This window comes from Myodes glareolus, chromosome 3, assembly GCF_982192425.1.
Source record: "Myodes glareolus chromosome 3, mMyoGla1.1, whole genome shotgun sequence".
NCBI lineage: Eukaryota > Metazoa > Chordata > Mammalia > Rodentia > Cricetidae > Myodes > Myodes glareolus.
In genome coordinates, this window is record NC_142028.1 from 21,918,352 (window position 1) to 21,938,738 (window position 20,387).

General features: G+C 40.8%; 1 protein-coding gene across 4 annotated transcripts; it reads right to left on the reverse strand.

Moving 5' to 3' along the window:
- Nucleotides 1-6,393: 6,393 nt before the first annotated feature.
- Nucleotides 6,394-20,320, reverse strand: LOC146895305 (uncharacterized). Of its 4 annotated transcripts, XM_087904101.1 has the most exons (3): nucleotides 19,887-20,320; nucleotides 19,508-19,622; nucleotides 6,394-9,414 (listed from the first exon to the last, which is right to left on the reverse strand). In XM_087904101.1, exon 3 carries the CDS (start codon nucleotides 8,096-8,098, stop codon nucleotides 6,407-6,409), a length of 1,692 nt encoding a protein of 563 aa, XP_087760227.1. In that variant the 5' UTR covers nucleotides 8,099-9,414; nucleotides 19,508-19,622; nucleotides 19,887-20,320; the 3' UTR covers nucleotides 6,394-6,406. The 4 variants fall into 4 exon arrangements, with proteins under 4 accessions (XP_087760227.1, XP_087760228.1, XP_087760226.1 ...); XM_087904102.1 differs by lacking the exon at nucleotides 19,508-19,622; XM_087904100.1 differs by having other exon boundaries at nucleotides 6,394-19,622.
- Between the last annotated feature and the right edge of the window lie 67 nt (nucleotides 20,321-20,387).

The following is a 20,387-nucleotide window of genomic DNA, read 5'->3' on the forward strand; positions in this document are numbered from 1 at the left end:
CATATTTAAAAGAGAGAGGCTGCAAATGATGTCAAAATTCTTTCTCACCTGCATATATTGCTAAGATTATGATCATTTTGTGCTACAAGTCCACATTATGACTTATGTCCTGTCCATTGCTGGGAAAATTTCCATTAGCATTTCTCCGAGAGCAGTTCTACTGGCAGTGTCTTCCTATGTCGATTATCTGCAAATTATTTCATTATCTTCATTTTTTTAAAGGCTCTTTGGCCAAGTATAGCATTCTTAATTGACATGGTTTAAAAAAACTGCAGTTTTGAAGGATCCTGGAAGGTCTATGTGCTAAAGCATTTTTGTCAGCCTGTGCCTCTTTTGGGAGTAGTGGAACCTTTACAAAATGAGTTCATGCAGAGAGGAGGTGGTACTTTCAGAGGATGCCCTTGAAGAGACTACGAAAACCTTGAAACAGGAACCACCACAACCATGCTCTGGGTTTGGGCTGCCATGAAGTGAACAGGAGCTTTCCGCCATGCACTTCTGATATGAAGCACCTGCCCCAAAGCAACAGGACTTCTGATGGCCCCTTAGAAATCGTCGGGAAAAGAAAATTTTCCCCATAAGTTGTTTCTTTCAGGCATTTTGTCCCAGCAATGCCAAGTTACATCTCAAACATGGCAGCACATAAATGCAGCCCCAGTAACAGGGAGGCTGTGGTGGGAGCAATGCTATAAATCTGATAGAGTAGGCTACAGTTTGAAACCTTGTCTCAAACACTCAGAAATAGTTGGTCCTCCTCCTCCTCCAAATAGGCCCTCCCACTGTCTCCACAGTATCTGCAGTTTCTCTTGAGAAATCAGATATTTTTAATCCAGGGATCAAATTAGCTCAGTCCTATCCTTCTCTGGTCTGAGTTTCTCTTTGGTTCCTTTTCCTTTCCCTAACTCTTTAATGACATTCTTATTTGGTTCATACATGCTTTTTCCCAGCCCCTTCCACTCTTGTCTATTTGTCTTTAATGCATTCTAAATATTTAAGATGGCTAATTCAGTATCCTTAAGTAATAATTCTAGTATCTAAATTTCATGTGGGGGGGTTATTTCCAAAAACTATCTTGTTTTACAAAAGAGCCTTTCTTTGTGCATTTTCAGTGTTTTGTTTAGGACCAGATGTTATGAGTTTTATATTAGGGTTGCTCTGATACTTTTGCTCTCCTGGGACTGTGATAGATTTTGCTTTTGAAGGGGTGTGACTATCTTTAACAATCCAAACTATTTTTGTAGAGTACGTTTCTGCTTTTACATCGCCATTAAAATTTCTTGTTTGTTGTGTCTGCAGTTAACCAACTCTCTGACAAAGACTTCATGGAATGCTTCCCCTCCAGAGTGGAGAGGGGAAAGAAAACCAATGTAATTCCTTTTAAGATCCTAATCCATTTCAGTCTATTCTGTGTCTGACCTGAGAAAGCAAATGCTTCAGAAATCAGATACTTGGTTCCGATATTCGAATAAACAGGTCTCCGTTGCTTACCAGATTTCAGCAGCTACACCAGAAACACAGCCAACCCAGCTCATAGCATGATGAGTTGTTGGAGAATAAACTTAAATGTGGCCAAAATTTATCAAAGTCTCTTCATCAAAGTATTTGTTTGGTGACATAAGCATTCAGTTAAGAGTTAAGACACAAATTAGACTCAAGAGGTCCAAAACACAGGAGATCTTCAGCTCAGGATGACTTAACTTATGACTTTGGACTTTATGGTAGAACAAAATAAATGGGTTTTGATAGAAACTACATTTTGAATGCTGAATCTTTACATTGGTGGGCTAGTTGGTGCTACACGAACTTTCTCATGGCACTAGGCATTGCAGTCACACCCCCTTATCAGGCACACGGTCAGCAACTGACCCTCCACTGTATACTGCATGACTAAGACAGGACGCTCAGCGTGTAGGGTCCGCATCTCAATCCAATCATCAGATAATGAGCACTGGACTTACGTCAAGCAAATTATGAGACATGAATTGTTGTTACACCGAGAGACAGATTCCTGAAGTTTCCAACTTCAGCATCACTCCTGCTTGTCTTAGCTTGAAATGTTCCTGGCTTCATACACAATGCGAGTATGTTCTTCAGTACTCCTAAATATTAAATGTTTTCCATAAGGAGAATGGTGAAAACCCCTGCAGACACATTGTACCAAAAGGCAAAACTTCAATCTAAAGTGAACCATCTGTGTAGTCTAAACTCAGGAATAAGTTAATAATGTTGTAAATGCTGGGCCTGCATTTAATCTGCTTCATCTGCTCAACATTAGTGCTTGGCAGCAGTATACACAGTAGGGTAGCAGCTGCTGATCACATGTCTGGCTCAGAGCTGTGTCTCATTACTACAGACCTTCATCATAAGATATCCTAACCCATATCGCCAGCCTAGCAGATCTAACTTCTGCTTTTAAATCCTGCTTTCTTGGATTTTAGCTGTGTTACATTTCCTTAAACATCAGACACAAGGAAACAGCAATTGAGGCATAGTTCTCAAATGTCCTTGATGGTAAATTAAGCAAGACACATGCCATAACGCCCTCTGAGAGAAATGCTTTGCTGTGTATGGGAAGTCCCACAAGTATAGAATCTGTTGTACTTGGGGCTTTCATCTATTAAGAGTTAATTAGCTGCCCTATAGTTTAAAGGTGGTAATATTCTATTAGCCAGGTCTTTCTGACCTATCCTTTTATAACCAAGCAAAAAGGTCTGTTAAATAGAATCCAGAATGAGAAAAGTCTCTCCAGAGAGTTGTTCCTTAGCTCCTAGGAGATGACCGTTGAGGTTCAATGACCAATCACCATCTCCTGTCAACTCATCTATCCTATGACAAATTGGACATTAACTCACAGCATCATTACTAAGGATCACCACCACTGCCCTTGGATTTAGCATCTATGAGATGGAAAACAGTGCCAGACTATAGCTAATAACTGTGATAACTTGAATATCAAAGTATGCAGCATTAAGAAAATATTCAAAGGCCCTGAATTCAAGACACATTATGACTATCACAGGAGAACGTGTCGTCTCTGTCATTCAAGCACTGTCCTATTTTCCATAAGAATGGCAATGGCAGGTTTTCTGCAGCTTCCACTTGCTTTATATTTTCTTCTCTAATCTTGTCTTTCAGTTTGTGGATGTCTTCAGTTAACTGTGATTTCTTGGAGCTACCAGATATCAGATCTTGCTATTTGATCTGTTAGACTGTGTCTTTTAATTGATTGTTTAAATCCATTTGCATTCTGGGTTACAATGCCTTTGCTGTTCCTAGTTCTCATTGGGTTACTTATTGGAAATTCCTTTCTTCCTTATCTGGATGTGATACATGATTGCTGGTTTATTGCTTTGGTTCATTTCTTACCAGTTCTCCTTTATTCATATGTTGCTTTCATGGGTTGTCTTTTTTTCCTGTGCTCTTCCTTCTTGTTCTTCCTTCCTTCTTGCTCTTCATTCTTGCTGAATAGAGTATTCCTTTAAGAATTTTCTGTGGTACTGACTTCACTATCATAGAAAAAATTAACTTGTGTTTTGCCTTGAAGTACTTTTATTTCTCTATCTATTTTGATAATTTTTTTAAGTATATCCACCTTGACCAGCAGTAATTAGTTTTCGGAGCTTTGAAACATATCATCTGTGCTTCCCTAGCTTTTGTGATTGCTGACAACAACTCTAATGTACTTCCTGTATTTCTGCCTTTGTATGTTAGTTGGTGTTCCCCCTTATATCTTTTAACATTGCTCTTTTGAATGTATTTTTGAGATCTTAACTATGATATGTTATGGAGAAGTTTCTTTGGTATTGTCTTTTGGTGTTCTTAATATTATCATGTTTTGATGTTTCTTTCTCTATGTTTAGGAAATTATTATTGAATAGCTTGTATAAGTCATTTGGCTTCATCTTTTATTTTTCTATCCCATGGAATCTTACGTTTGGTCTTTAAGAAGATACCAGATTTCATGGACATTAAAGTTAAGATCTATAACTTTTTTATATATCAGTTTGTTTTCGATCATTTGAAATGGCAGTCGTTAAGTTCTTGACCAATGCTTCTTCCTGGTGAAGCATACCTCTCGTGGTTTCTTCACCCTGTTTACCAGAAGACTTCCCACTTCGTTACACTGTGGGGGATGTTGAGGTTGGCTTATCACACTTCTATTCTCTGCCCTTGAGCTATGCACCCCACCCCCACCCATCACCCACATCCTCCCCACAATTTTATTCTATGGGTTCACTGGCTCCCTGCAATGCTGGTGGGAGGATGATGTGCTGACTTTAGGTCCCTTTAATCTCTCTTTGAATGTGCTAAGCAGCTTTCCTTTGCTGAATTCTGGTAGTAGAGACTAGATCCTGCCCCACTCTGCTCTTCACTTCTTGTCAAATTCTTTGGCCCTGAAGGTAACAGAGGAGGATGATTGTGGTGAAAGACTCCCGCCCTACGTTCTCCATTCAGTAGGTAACTGCTCCCATCGGTGTACCAGGTGTGGTCCGCATCTGGGAGGGGCTGATCAGTCAAGTCCGTCCGGGTTCCGTGCATTTCTGCGAGGATCTGAAGGCAGTCATGCTGGTCTGGTCCTTCCGGTGCGGGTAGCAAGGTCGCTGGATTAAGGGCGACTACAGGTCCGAACTGGATTCGGTCCGTATCCAACAGCAAGGATTGGTAGTGGGTCATGCGGGCGTTGGAGAGCCACCGGTCAGGGGGCTGCCTAATCAAGGCCTCGATGGCATGGGGTGCCAGAATGATCAGGGACTGTCCCAGAGTCAGTTTGCCAGCGTCCTTAATAAGGACGGCAATGGCTGCCACCATCCGTAGGCAAGGGGGCCAGCCTGAGGCCACTGGGTCTAGTTTCTTTGATAAGTATGCGACAGGGCGTTTCCATGGTCCAAGTCTTTGGGTCAAAACCCCCTTGGCATATCCTTGATTTTCATCAACAAACAGTTCGAATGGCTTAGTGATGTTCGGCAAACTCAGTGCCGGGGAGGAGAGGAGGGCCCGTTTGATGTTCTCGAAAGCCCTTTGTTGTTTATCTGTCCATTCAAATGGGACCCCCTGCTTGGTGAGGGGATAGAGGGGAGCTGCCATTTCAGCGAAGCCTGGTATCCATAAGCGGCAGAACCCAGCTGTCCCCAGGAATTCCCTCAACTGGCGAGGGTTTCGGGGTACAGGTATGCGGGATACAGTCGCTTTGCGTGCGGCTGTGAACCAACGCTGTCCCTTTTCTAACTTATATCCCAGATAAGTCACCTCAGTCTGGCATATCTGGGCCTTTTTGGCGGATGCCCGATAGCCCAGCCGTCCCAGGGTCTGCAATAGGGCCCCCGTACCTTGTCGGCAGTCATGTTCTGTGGGGGCTGCCAGCAAAGGATCATCCACATACTGGAGCAGAATCAATGACGGGTGTTGAACTCTGAAGTCTGCAAGGTCTCGGTGTAAGGCCTCATCAAATAGGGTGGGGCTATTCTTATAGCCCTGTGGGAGCCGGGTCCACGTCAGCTGGCCTGAAATCCCCAATTCGGGGTCTCTCCATTCGAAAGCGAAAAGGGGTTGACTTTTGGGGCTTAATCTGAGGCAGAAGAAGGCATCCTTCAAGTCTAGCACCGTATACCAGGTGTGCGAAGGAGGCAGGGTGCTTAGTAAATTATATGGATTGGGGACGGTCGGGTGTATGTCTTCAACTCTCTTATTTACTTCCCTGAGGTCCTGTACCGGCCTGTAATCCTTCGTCCCTGGTTTCTTTACTGGGAGGAGGGGGGTATTCCAAGGTGACCGGCAGGGAGTCAGGATGCCTTCTTCTAATAGCCTCTTGATATGAGGTCTTATCCCCTGGTAGGCCTCATTTGACATGGGGTATTGCTTAACTGAGATCGGGGTGGCTGAGGCCTTTAGGGCTACAATCAACGGGGGCTGCTGTAGCGCTAGCCCCATACCTCCCGTCTCAGCCCATGCCTGTGGGTACTCTGTAAGCCATATGTCCAAGTCCCTGGCCCCTTGTACCTTGGGGTCCTGTTCATATAGCCGGTATTCGTCCTCCAATTGTAAAGTCAAGACCTGGAGGGGGTCCCCGTTTGGGCCCGACACTCGAACTCCTGCCCCCTCAAAATGAATTTGGGCTTTCAGTTTGGTGAGTAAGTCTCACCCCAGTAATGGATAGGGGCAGTCTGGAACGTGTAGGAAAGAATGAGTTACTTTACCAGTTGCTAATTGCACCTTCTGTTCGGTGGTCCAGCGATATTGTCTTCCGCCAGTGGCTCCTTGTACCCAAGCGGTCCGTTCACTGAGCGGTCCAGGTGACCGGGTAAGAACCGAATGCTGAGCTCCAGTATCTACTAGGAAAGTAACCGGCTGCCCCCCGACATCGAGTGTTAACCTGGGCTCAGGGGGGGGGCTCCTGGCCCTGACCTCCCTAATCTTCATCTAGGGCCAGGAGTGAGGCTCGTGGTTTGGGGCCTCTGGGTTTACGAGTTTTTTTAGGGCAGTCTTTCGCCCAGTGTCCTCTTTCCTTGCAGTAGGCGCATTGGTCGCGTTCCACGCGAGGGCCTCTCCGCTCTCCCATCCTATCTCCCTGTCGACTTTCCTGGCTCTGAACTGCGGCGGCCAAGAGACGGCTCAATTCCCTATTCCTTTTTCTATCTCTAGCCTCCTCTTTTTCCTCTGCTTCCCTTCTCAATCTATCTTCCCTTTCTTCTTTCTCTCTACGGATACGGTCCTCTCTCTCTTCTTGAGTCTCCCTTTTGTTGAAGATTTTCTCTGCCTCCTTAAGTAGATCCTGTAACGTATACCCCTGCAAATTCTCCAGCCTCTGTAACTTGTTCCTGATGTCAGGTGCTGACTGACAGATAAAAGACATCGACAAGCCGTTAGCCTGTCCTGGGTCCTCGGGATCATAAGGCGTATACATACGATATGCTTCCTTAAGCCTTTCTAAAAAGGCTGCTGGAGACTCATCTGCCCCTTGAATCGTTTGCTTTACCTGTGCCAAATTTGTGGGGTGACGACCAGCCCCTCGGAGACCCACGATAAGCAACTGGCGATAAAGGCGTAGGTGTGCCCTACCTGCGATCATAGTAAAATCCCAGTCAGGTCTAGTGAGGGGGAAGGCAGTATCAATCTCGTTGGGCAATTGGGTTGGCCTCCCATCTTCTCCGGGAACCTGCTTTCGTGCTTCTACGAAGACCCTTTGTTTTTCCTCAGAAGTGAGGAGGGTCTGTAGTAACTGTTGACAATCGTCCCAGGTTGGTTGGTGTGTAAGCAAAATAGACTCTATTAAGCTAGTTAATGCCACAGGATCCTTGGAGAAGGGAGGATTGTGTTGTTTCCAGTTGTATAGATCAGAGGCGGAAAAGGGCCAGTATTGAAACTGGCCGTTATTTCCCTGTCGCAGGGGAAATGCTTGAGAGGTGGAGTCCGGGGGAGACGGTTCACGCTTTCCCCGGAGCCTGCTCGCGACAGGGGAGGCAATAGGTGGGGAGCTCCATGACGAGGGCGAGGGGGTCGCAGGATCTGCTTCATTACTTCCGGGTTCCTGCTGGGGGTTGTAGGGGGGAGGATCTTCAGATAGGAGGTCGACGAAAGGGGAATTTGGGTCAGGGGGGAGGACAGATGGCTGCTTATGGGTCTCCTTCGGTCCCCCATGTAGTTTGGGGGTCTCCTCCTTCATCAGTGCAGGATAAAGGGAGGAGACCGTAGGGGCGGGGGTCTTTGATAGGGAAGGCGGAGGCAGAGAAGACGGAGGCGAAGGCGGAGAAGGGGCCGAAGGAGTGAGACCTAGGGAGGGTTGGGATTTCCCTGGAAAAACAAAGGGAGCCACCCAGGGGGGTGGGTCGTTAGTCAAACTCTCCCAAGTAACGATGTAAGCGACTTGGTCAGGGTGCCCATGGGGCCCTTTATTGAAGACTCGTTCCTTGACCTGCAAAATAACATTCTTGTTAAAAGTGCCGTCCCGCGGCCAGCCCACATTGAATGTGGGCCATTCCGAGGAACAGAAGCTCTGCCATTTTTTCTTCTTGACTTCTAGCGTTTGACTGCTCGCTCGTTTAGAGACATCTGACCAGTGATCTAGAGTCAGGCTTAAAGGGGTGGTTAGAGACTGCCCCATGCTGGTGTTCCAATAACAAACAGGTAAACTTCAAAACAGATCGACAATCAGACACGCTGCGCAGACGGAGATTACAGAGGGGCTCCCGGGCACCCCACCTCCCAGACGAACCCCGTACTCTCAGACAGAGTCCGATTCTGGTCGTGGGTTCAAACAGACGAGCTCCGTACCCTCGGACAAAAGTCCGATTCTGGTCGTGGGCTCAAACAGACGAGCTCGGAAAAAAAATCGAGCTCTCAAACCTCCCTTGGGACGTTTCCCGAGGTGCGGGGGGGGAAAGTTCCCAGGCCCGTCAGCCCCTCTCCAAGGCCCGCTACAGACCGACCCAGCTGTGCCAACCCAGCTGTGTCGAACAGATTCAGATGCGCAGCGCAACAATCAGACACGAAAGACTTAAGACAGGACAAATGCAGGACATAGAACATAGAACATAGAATTCTGACCAGCTTACCTCACCTCTCGGCAGTGATTCGGTGGTCTCTGGGATAGGGGCCTCGATTTCCCGGCCAATGCACCAAAATGAAAGACTCCCGCTGGGCGTCTTCCCTCGGGAGAGGCCCCGAGCCCCAAAGATCAGTCGAAAACACGCGGCCGGATGCAAGCAGCAAGAGGTTTATTGGGAATACATGGGTACCCGGGCGACCAAGTCTCTTCAGAGGACTTGCGCGCCGCAGGTTGGGGGTGAGGGGTTTTTGTAGGAGAGCAAAAAGCGAGGTTTACAGAAGCGAGATGCAGGGTGGTAAATTTTTAACCTAGATAACAATGAGGGGAATACTCCCTGCCTCCCCCTCTCCTGGCTGGTGACCAGATGTCTGATTTGCACAGCCCCTGATTTGTGACGAGCCCCGCTTTCTACGTGACTCAGGCCTCGCAATCTCCTCTTTCTTTGTTCCTATGACCTATCCATAAATCTCACGTCTCGCAGCCAGATAAGGCTGTCTTTGCTCAGCATTTCAGAGGCACTGGATTCCGGAGATTCTTTTAATGGAGCTTGTTATCTACTCCGCATTCCGGAGGCTCTGAACTCCGGGGGTCCTTAATTAAGTTTGCTATCTGAAAACCTCTGCAGAACGGCATAACTGTGGTTAAGGCGAGTTGGGGTCCTTCAGTGGGACATTGGATTTCAGATTTTCATAACCATCATCTCGAACTTGTTCAAAGTCTTCTGGGGATCACGTTCTCCTTCTCTGCCTGGGATCAGCCTCACACTTCAGTTTCTGGTAGTGAGAACTGCTTCTCTGGTTGTGTGTATACTGGGTGCTTTCAGGTCACTTCCTTCATCTGGTTCCTTGAGACTGGGATTAGAGTCAACCCACCTGAGGAGCCAAGCAGAAATAACAAGTTCCGCCTAGACTCCTAGTCATCTCTTCCTTGTTCCTTCTTCCTTATTATGAGGGAAAGGTGGGGCAGTGTTTGCAAGGTGGGACCAAGTTCTGGGTGCTTCCTAAGTGAAGGGTCCTGGGTGGTTGAACACCATTTTGTTTATTTGTTTGTTTGATAGCTGTCACTTCTTTTCTTCCTCCCACCCAAAGTTCTTCCTTTATATCTTCCCTTTTCTAACTTTTTTTTTTTTAATTTTTGCCTTCTCCTTCATTGGTACACTCTGAGGCAGTCTCTAGCCTATGATCTTTGAATGAAACCCTCCCTAATTATATATAGTTCAAAGTGGCAGGAAATGATAAGTCTAAGGGGAATAAGAAAAGGATTTTCACAAAAAGATGAATTATCTAGGTACGGAGCATCACAAGTGTTGCTGAATTTAGCTTGTCACAGGTATTAGAAGGCTCAATTTAATATCCCTTCTGAATGCACAGAGGTTTTGGTGGCCTCCTTTGCTTCATGTCAGATGTACAACATAATATATCTTCAACCATGAAGAGCTCCTTTGTCTCTTCTAGAGCATGCTCAACAAGAAAGATTTTATCCCCGGGGATAGCTAGCTCTATTTGATAAAATAAGTAAATAAATAAATAATAATAAAAAAGACTGGAACATGCTGGAAGAGCTAGAAGATGATGAAGCATTAGTACCAGCAAGTTATCAGAATAACCCCCCTAGAAGATTTAAGGATTTATTCGGTGTCTTCATGCATGCTTAATAAGGAAGTAATATAAAATTTATGCCCATAGCCAGAGGGAAGCCAGATGGGCATTAGCCAACTGTAAACAGTCTTTCTTTCAAATTTATATTTGACTTGCAAAGTTCAAATGCAATGAAGAGTATCCATCCTATTTTTGTTTAATGATCATTCTGAGTAAATGTTTAATCTGAATAATGTTTAACTCAGTGTTCTTGATAGGATTTCCCCTTAACCTCACCTTTTCCTGTAATCTAAGACAATGGCGGGGATGCTGCCAACGTCAATAAGGAAAGCAACAGCAAAAAAATTTTTTAAGTCTTCTTCTTTCAATGGGAAATATGTAGATACGTTACATATTCATAATGAGTTAATCCAAGCAGTGTGTTGATACAGTATATATATAAAATTATTTTATTCATTCCCTTTGTGCTGCAGCTAAGCATATGTTTTTGTATCTTATATATTAGTAGCCCTTCACATCCCAGAATACTACAAATTAGACCTTTTCTGACTGAAGATCCTGCTTTCTTTGTGCTTTGTTTTTGGTGGTAATGAGGATTGATCTATTTATGTATGCTAGAAAGGTACTCTAGCCCTGAGCTATATCACTAATCTGGGGCAGGGAAAGGTTCTTCCAGAAGTTCACAATGAACATTAATGTTTTAGGAAATATTAATATTTTTAACAATATGCTTCTTATATTTTGTCAAGAGAATATTTTGACCTGTCCTACAAATAATATCCACTCTATACTTAATGTACAGTTTAATCATTGTGGCAACCCTGAGAACTGTACTGCAATTTCATTTCTTGATATTATAAAGCAGTTCAAATAAAAAGCCAGGACTCAGACCCAAACAATCTATCCTCAAACAATCTATCTGTGCACCCGAATTCAGTGCCAGCTATGTGATGAGCTGTGAGAATGTTAACAAAGTAAGATCAAGTATTTATTTAATATGAAAATTATGAGAAATTCCATAGATATATCAGACTTGGGCATAGCTAGTGTCTTAGTGTTCTATTGCTGTGAAGAGATACCATGACTGCAGCAATTCTTATAAAGAAAAACATTCAGTTAGGGTGGCTTATAGTTTCAGAGGTTTAGTCCATTTTCATCATGGCAAGGAGAGAGAGAGCGCGCGCCCTTGGACTCCTGAAACTGCAAAGCTACCCCCTGTGATGTACCTTCTATCAGAAAAACACAAAACTACAGCTTACTGCTACCCACTGTGCTACAGATGTAAAATCACAGATTTCAGTATATGTTGTAATTCAGCTACTAAGGTTAAGAGCAATAGTTTCACATTCCTAATGAGCTCTTGTGAAGAGGTTATTATGTCTAAATTCACTGTAAGTTAAAAAGGTCATAGATAAATGATCTGCTGGAAACTTCTGTAAAAAATAAGACAGAGGAAGAAAAGTAAAGGTCAGAAATGAATTTTTATGACTCTCAATGGTTATGCAAATGTAAAATAACTCAGTTTCTATATATCTCATACAATGAAACTTGTCTATACATGAGTCTTGGGATTAGAAAGAAATGAAAAATAGTTTAGCATACATTTGTCTCTAGACTCTGTTATCTGCCAGTCTGCATTCCAGGTGCGAACACAGTTTGTAAGGATCTATGCTTGGAACTGAAAAGAATACCTGTGTTTGATTTGTCTTGAGAACTTAGAAAAGGTAATAATTTGCACTGTGAATGCTAGTATAAGAAATTGAGGGGACTGGAGAGATAGCTCAGAGGTTAAGAGGACTGACTGTTCTTCCAGAGGTCCTGAGTTCAATTCCCAGCAAACACATTGTGACTTGCAACCATCCATAAAGAGTTCTGGTGCCTTCTTCTGGCATCCAGCACACATGCATGCAAGACGATATACAAAATAAATAAATAGATTTTTTTTTTTAAAAAAAAAAGAAAGTTCAGAGGCAAGAACTCAGGCAGGAAATGCTTGCACTCTTTTCAGCGGAAACATGTGTAGGAGTCATAACATTGTACAGGAATCCAAAACCATCCAAGATACTATGACTGGTGGTCAGAATGTCCACGGGGAGGTGCAGTGTGAAAGAAAACAGCTGCATTGATGGCAATGTCACTTAGGGGATTTGTTTCTCCCTCCAAACATTTAAAATAAAGGGTCTATTTAGAAGACAGAAATTATTTTTACCATGTTTATTATTTTATTTTTTAATTAATTTACTTATTTATTAAAAATTTTCACCTCCTCCCCGCCTCCCTTTTCCCTCCCCCTCCTCACCTCCCTCTCCCTCTCTAGCCCTAAAAGCAGTCAGGGTTCCACGCCCCGTGGGAAGTTCAAGGTCCTCCCCACTCCATCCAGGTCTATAAAGGTGAGCATGTAAACAAACCAGGCTCCCACAAAGTCAGTCCATGCAGTAGAATCAAAACCCAGTGCCTTGGCTTCTTAGAAGACAGAAATTAATACCTAACTGAATACAAAAGTAAAATGTCCTTTGAGCTAGTCATTACTATACCACAGAAGAATCTTCAGTGATTAATATCGAAGACCTGTTATGAGAACTTGATTCTTTGCACTAGTTGAGCATATAAAGGTTAAAAAACATCATGAAAATTTCTTACCCCAGTTTTTCTGTGCCCCACTGCACTTAGACCCTCTGCCTGTAATAATAAGATGGGTGGTAGAGATAATAATACTCAGGACCCCATTGTTCTAGTTAGTGTCTATGTTGCTATGACAAAACACTGATCAAAAGCAATGTGAGAAGAAAAGGGATGATTAGTTTATACTTTCTCATCACATCACATTCCATCACTGAGCAAAACTAGGGAAGGAACCTGGATACAGAAACTGTTGCAGACCTGCAGAGGCACACTGCTCACTGTCCTGCCCCTCTTGGTTGGCTCAGCTTGCTTACTTATACAACCCACTGATAGGAATAAGGCCAAGCACTAAGAACATAAAGAAGGAAAAGGTGGCATGACCTCCCTTCTATACAGAGCTTCAATTCTGACAATGCCGATGGTCAGTTCCTAAGGTGACAATCCTCACCTCACTTGAGCTAAGACAGGGCAACTTCTGATACCTAATTCAAATATCAACACTGAATTGCTCAAAGACTGAACCCTAAGTGCCCTGCAGCTGCCCTACCACCTGGCAAATTGAAATATATTAACGGAAGTTTCAAACACCTGCTCAACAAGATTAGAGGCAAGATTTCCTTATCAGTAAACAGTACTCTCCACCTGACTGTGCCTGCGTAGGTCCCTTACAAATGGGCAAGCATGAATAACCAAAGTACCAACTCTCCATGAAAAATTAGTATTTCCAGAGTAATGTCCTCTAGGAAAAGCAACTCAGGTGATGTACAAGACAATGATCTCAAAATAGCAATACTGAAAATAACCAAAAAACTCTAAGAGGATATATGCAAATGCCAGAAAAAACACCACAAAACATGGTTGAATGAACTTACAAAAAGCCAAAAAATGAAAATAGAACTTAATACATAGAACCTCTGAAGAAAAGTTAAAATGAAATTATGTTTAAAACAAAAAATTCAAAATTTAAACAAAAAAAAAAATCAAAAAACAATATCACCAATAGATTGGATCATGTGGAAGAGAAAATGTCAGGTCCTGAAGGCAAGGTAGAAGAGTCAGATCATTTAGTGAAAGAAAATATCTAATTCAAATAATCCTAAAAGCCGAAACAAGTAGGAACTCGGACATAAGACAAAGACCAAACATAAAAACTAGGTACAGAAGGAGAGGCACAGGTCAAAGGTACAAAAGAGTTTTGCAACAAAACCACAGGGGAAAAAAAACTTTCTTAGCCTGAAGTAAGAGGTGCCTATGAAGTTCTGACAGAAATATAAAACACCAAGCAGATACGACTAGAAAAAAAAACTGAGCTCTGCTATAAAATAACCCATTTGCAAATTATAAATATGTTTTATTACCATTGTTTAATAAAGAAGATACTTTGGTCTGTAGAAAGGCAGGATAGTGATAGGCTGGACATCCAAGCAGAGATACAGGGAGAAGAAGGGCAGAGTCAGGGGCGGATGCCAGCAAGCTACTGGAGCAACAAGATGTACTAGACAGCAGGTAATGCCTGAAAGTCATGTGACAAAATATAAATTAATAGAAATGGGTTAATTTAAGTTGTAAGAGCTAGTTAGTAATATACCTAAGCAACACACCCATTCATAATTAATATTGAGCCCTTGAGTGGTTATTTTAAAAGCAACTGCAGGACCAGGCAGAACAGAAAAGCCTCCATTTATACCTTTCATCACATCAAAACATTAAATGCTCAGAACAACAACAACAGCAGCAGCAACAAAATGATATTAAAAACAACCAGAAAAACCACGTCATATTCAAAGGTAGGCTCATCATAATAACAACAGAATTTTAAGGTGACTATAAAAAACAGAAAAGTCTAGACTAGTACTCATAACCTAAAGAACCAAAGCAAGTCTCAGCAAATATAGGAAAATTGAAATTACATTTTGCATTGAATCTGACAACTATGTAATAAAATTACACATCAACAAAAAAACATGAATTCATGGAATCTAAACAACATACTACTGAATCAAATTCATGGAAAAAAATCAAGAATGAAAATTAAGCATTTAAGAATTCCCAGAATTGAATAAAATGAAAAAAACATAAGGTAATTTTAAGAATAAAACTTAACTCACTATATGCCTATACATAAAAAAAATTGAGGAATCTCAAATTAATAATTTATTGATTCATCTGAAGGTTTTAGAAAAACATTTATAAATGTAATTAACTTAAAAGATAGAAACCATATAATCATCTCATTAAATGCAAAAATGACCTCAAACAAAATCCAAAGTTTTTTCATAATAAAGGTCCTGGAGACACTATGGGTGCAGGAAAAATATCTCAGCATAATAAAGGTAATGAATAGAAAGTCCTCAACCAACATTTTCTTAAATGAAGAAAAGCTCAAAAACATTTTCATCAAAGTCAGGAACAAGACATGAACGTCCACTCTCTTCATACATATTCCACAGTACTTGAAATCTTAGCTAGAGCAATAAGACAACTGAAGGAGATACAAATGGGAAAGGAAGTAGTAAAAGTACCATTATCTGCAGATGATAGGATATATCATCAGATATATATCTGAAGATGATATACTGTGCAAAAAAGGCTAAAATATTTCACCAGAAATTTTCTAGATTTGATCACTATATTTAGCTTAAATCAATACATTGATACAAAACTATCATGCAAAAATTGGTAGCCTTTTTATATACAAATAAAAAACAAACTTAAAGAATTATGAAGAAAATATCTTTCATAACAGCCTCAAAATAAAATATTTCTGAATAAATATAATCAAGAAAGGAAGACATGTAAGTGAAAACATTAAGATTAGAAGAATCTGGGCTACGGTGGTGCAAACATTTAATCCCAGCACTTGGGAGGCAGAGGCAGGCAGATCTCTGTGAGTTCGAAGCCAACCTGGTCTACAAAAACTAGTTCCAGCACAGTCTCCAAAGCTACAAAGAAATTCTATCTTAAAAAAAAATAGAAGAAAGAAATTGAAGATACAAGATTGGAAAACCTCTCTTGCTTGTACTTTGGTGGAATTAACATTGTGAAAATGATATTCTACTAAAAACAATCCACAGATTCAATACAATCCCCACCAATTTTCCACTATGATTCTTCATAAAAATTGGAAAAATAATATTAAATTTCATATGTAAATTCAAAATATCCAGGATAACCCAAAAATCGTAAACAACAAAAATTTGCTAGAGATTTTTACCGTCTCAGATCTCATTATGTTACCAAGTTGTAGTAACAAAAACAGCATAAACAGCATGCTACTAGCATAAAACCAAACCCATTGATCGATAGAATAGGATAGCAGCTGCAATAAACCCACACTTCTACAGTCATTTGATTTTGAAAATAAGGCTAGCAATATACATTGGAGAAAATATAGTATCTTCAACAAATGTTGCTAGTCAGACTGGATAATTGCATGTAGAAGAATGAAACTTGATTCTCTCTCACCCTACACAAAACTCGAAATGGATCAAGGACCTCAGCATAAGATCTGATACTCTGAAGCTGATGGGAAAAAATGGTGGGTGACACATGTGCATTCTTTGACACAATAGTGACTTTCTGAGTAGGATAACAATAGTGCAGGCATTAATATCAATAATTAGTGAATGTTACTGAAAAGGTTTTGCACAACAAAGGATACTATTGCTCAGGAAGGGAGACAAGCTACAGAATGAAAAAAAAATATCTTTAGTGACTGTATATTTGACAGTGGTTTACTATCTAGATTACAAGAATTCAAAAAATTAAACATCAGAGAACAAACAACTTTTATCTAGGTACTTTAAAGATAAAATACAAATAACTGAGTCACATTTCTAAAAAATATTCAACATATTTAGTAATCAGGGAAATGCAAATTAAAACTACTTTGAAATTTCATCTCATCCTAGTCAAAATGGCTAAGGTCAAAAGACAATAAATGACACTGATGGTGAACTGAAATCTGGTGTAATTACAAAGATAATCCACATGGAGTTCTTCGATAAGCTAAAAATAGATCTACTACATGGTCCAACTCTGCCACTCTTGGACATTCACCCAAAGGACTGTTGATAGTGTGTCTATTGCTGCAACAAAACACGATGACAAAAAGCAAGTTGGGGAGAAAAGGATTTATTTGACTTATACTTCCACATTATTGTCCTTCATTGAAGAAAGTCAAGATAGGAACTGAAACAGCGAATGATCCTGAAGGCAGGAACTGATCCAAAGGCATAGAGGGATGCTTCTTACTGAATTGATCCCCCTGGATTGCTTAGACTGCTTTTTTATAGAACCCAGGGCTACCAGTCCAGGGAATGACACTACCCATCATTGTCTGTCCTCTCCTCCATTGATCACTAATTGAGAAAATGCCTTACAGCTGATTCTAGGGAAGAATTTCCTCAACTGAGGCTCCTTCCTCTTTGGTGACTCTAGCATGTGTTAAGTTGACACAAAAGAACAGCCAGAGCAGACTCCGTATCCTACCCTAGACATACCTGCTCATCCATGATCATTGCTGCTTTATTTAGACTAGCCAAGAAATGGAAAGTGCCTGGATGGTTACCATTTGATGACTGGATATTGAAAACATCATACATTTACACAACAGGATATTATTCTGCTCTTAAGAAAAGTGAAATTATGAAATTTTCATGTAACTGGATGGAACTAGAAATAACCATTCTGAGTTGGTAACCCAGACCCAGAAAGACAAAAGTCACATATTGTTTCTCATTTTTAAATGTTAGATTCTGGCACTCAGATATTTGTGTTTTTGCTTTCAATGCTCACAGAAGTCAGAACATTTCCAAGAGGCCTTGGAAAGAAGCTTTCAAAGATCGGGAGGCAGAACACAGTGATAGAAAAGGTTAAAATGGAACGATGGAACAAGGATTAAATTGTGTTGTTGCAGCAAAGATCAGGGTGAAATATGGAATATGTGAAGAAACAATATTAAAGACCCTTTGAAAAGATGATATGGAATCCCACTACCTCAAAGCATATATGGCTATCCTTCTGTATGTATGCATACATGTATGTATGTAATTATAAATGTTTATATGTGCTATATATTTTTGAAATATTTTTAAATTTATACATATACATATACATGATGAAATTATCCTAAAAATAGGAAACAATACCTCTACTAGACACCACAGACTAAAAATAAAAAGTACATTTCCAGGAATGGTACTTCTTCTGAGTTGTTGGACAGTGAAGTCCTATACACTCCCAAACATTGCAGGCTATTGCCATTGTTCACGATTTTCTTCTAGAGTTTTAAGTAAAACCATTCTGCCAAAGACAGTACATATTTGAATCATAGAACATGGAGAAATCAAGCTGGTGTTAACCCAGAAGCTTCATCCTACTAGATAGTGTTCATAGTTCCGGAAAGGGCTATCCATGCTATCAGACAAGAAAAACAATCATCAATCAAAGTCAGCTTTGAATCATGCAAGCTACAGTAGTGACCCTGGCAAGGTTGTACAATAGTGTCACAAACATTAGAGAAGTCACTAACCATTTAATGATTGGATTTAAGTCAAGAAGACAAGAAGAAGCCCAAAGCTGGCATTATTATTGGGCCAAGAACCTGACTAAACAGATCAGTGCATCACTCAAACCTTATTTGAGAAGCTTCTATTTGCAGTAGATGGTGATTAACACAAAGGCCCACAAACTGGGTAAGATGTAGAAATAAGAGACTGTAGAATGCTCAGGTCTAAAGGGAACATATACACTATATGAAAACTCCCAGTGCTCTGGGATCATTGCAGTAATGAGGATGTAAAGAGTCTAAGATTCCAGCACGGAAATTGGAAATGAAATCCCACTTCTAACCATGGAGAATTGGCCATAGTTAGATACCTGGTGGAAGAGATATTTTGTTCTAAGACTGTCATTCTTGGAGAGTCAGATGTGTTCTAGAGGAATACCATATATATGGGTATATTTGGGAAGCAAAAAAAAAATGTTCTTGATGGGTTTTGTTTGTTTGTTTTAAAGACACAAAGTTGAGTGGGTAAGGATGGATCTTGGGATCAGGAAAAATGTTAATAAGATAAAATACACTGAATAAAATTCTAAAAGAATAAAAACTTAAGAAAAAATTTGAGGGATTTAATCTAGGAGAAGGTGTAAATCCCAAATTACTTGGTTATTTCCTATGTGTGTGAACCATTTGCTTTTATAGCCATGATCTACTTTTTCTTTATTTGTTGTGTGAAACATTGTTTCTCCCTGAACCAGACTCATGACCAACAAGCCCTAAAGATCCTTCTGTCTCTGTCCGCTGTAGACTTGAAATAACATGAGAAGAGCCATGCTTGGTTTTTTATGTGGGCAATGGGAATTTAGATTTAGGTCCTTGTATTTGTACAACAGAACTCTTACTACTGACACGTCTCTCAATCCCATAAAAACCTAAACCAAGTATGGTGGCACACTCCTTTAAACCAAGCATTTAGGAAGCAGAGGCAGGGGGATGTCTGAGTTTAAAGCCAGCCTGTTCTACATAGTGAGACTTTGTCTCAAAAAAGAAAAAGAAGAAAGAAAAAGATTAATTTCCTATAAAAGGAAGGTTGTCTCCCACACACCAGTTCCTGAGCAAATACTCAGAGGCTTAATGTTAATATCACTGTTTGGTCAATGGATGAAGCATTTTAATGACTAGTTCTTACAACTTAAAGTAATCCATTTTTAATCTGTATATTGCCATGTGGCTGTGGCTTACCAGTAATGTACTGATGATATTTTATTTTTTAGGTGGCTATATGGAATCTCACTTGGACTCTGCTTTCTTTCTCTCCATATCTCTGTTAGGATTTCCCACCTAGTCATATTCTGCCCTGTCATAGGCCAAAACAGCTTTATTCATCAACCAATAAAAGTAACACTTACTCGCAGCGTGCAGAAGGAAATCCCACATCAATTTCCTACATGCTGTTTAAATGACTAATTTAACTAGTGATAAATCCCTGTCTCTATAAAAATAACTGGTTTGATCAACTCACTGGCAGCTTGTGGGGGGATTCCTTAGAAAGGTCAATGCTCTCGAAAATTTATGATTTCTTTTCAGAATTATTTCCACAACACAATGGTAGAAAACTTACCCTGTGTTTACTATAAGTCAGATGGATACACTGACATTTCCCAGGATCATCTCATCTGAATCTGAGGAGTTGGTATGAGTAGATCTATTTTTCATGTCTACTATGAACAAGATTATTGGTCAGATAAGGTCATAAACCAATCCAGTTTCTTTTGTGGATAAAGTTCACATAGTTTAATGATATAAAATGAACTTTTGTAGAAATATAGCTTTCTTTGTCAGGAACTTAGTTGAAAATAACCAGTCTCATAGCCATAATAGAAAGAACATGGTTCATTCCATGGGTCTGCTCTGAAGGCTCCTGTATTGGACACATTGACTGCTATTCCCTGAGGATGTTTTCTACCTTCCTTTTAGGATGTAGGAAGTAAAACATAGTGCAAGAAAAAAATTATTGGGGCTAAATGAAGTAAGTGTGTGTGTGTGTGTGTGTGTGTGTGTGTGTGTGTGTGTGTATGTGTGTATAGGGGAAGGAGCTGAGAAAGTCATTCTCCAGAATAAA

Coding starts and splice junctions, on each gene's coding strand:
- LOC146895305 (XM_087904102.1), bottom strand. CDS start 8,098: ATGGGGCAGTCTCTAACCACCCCTTTAAGCCTGACTCTAGATCACTGG.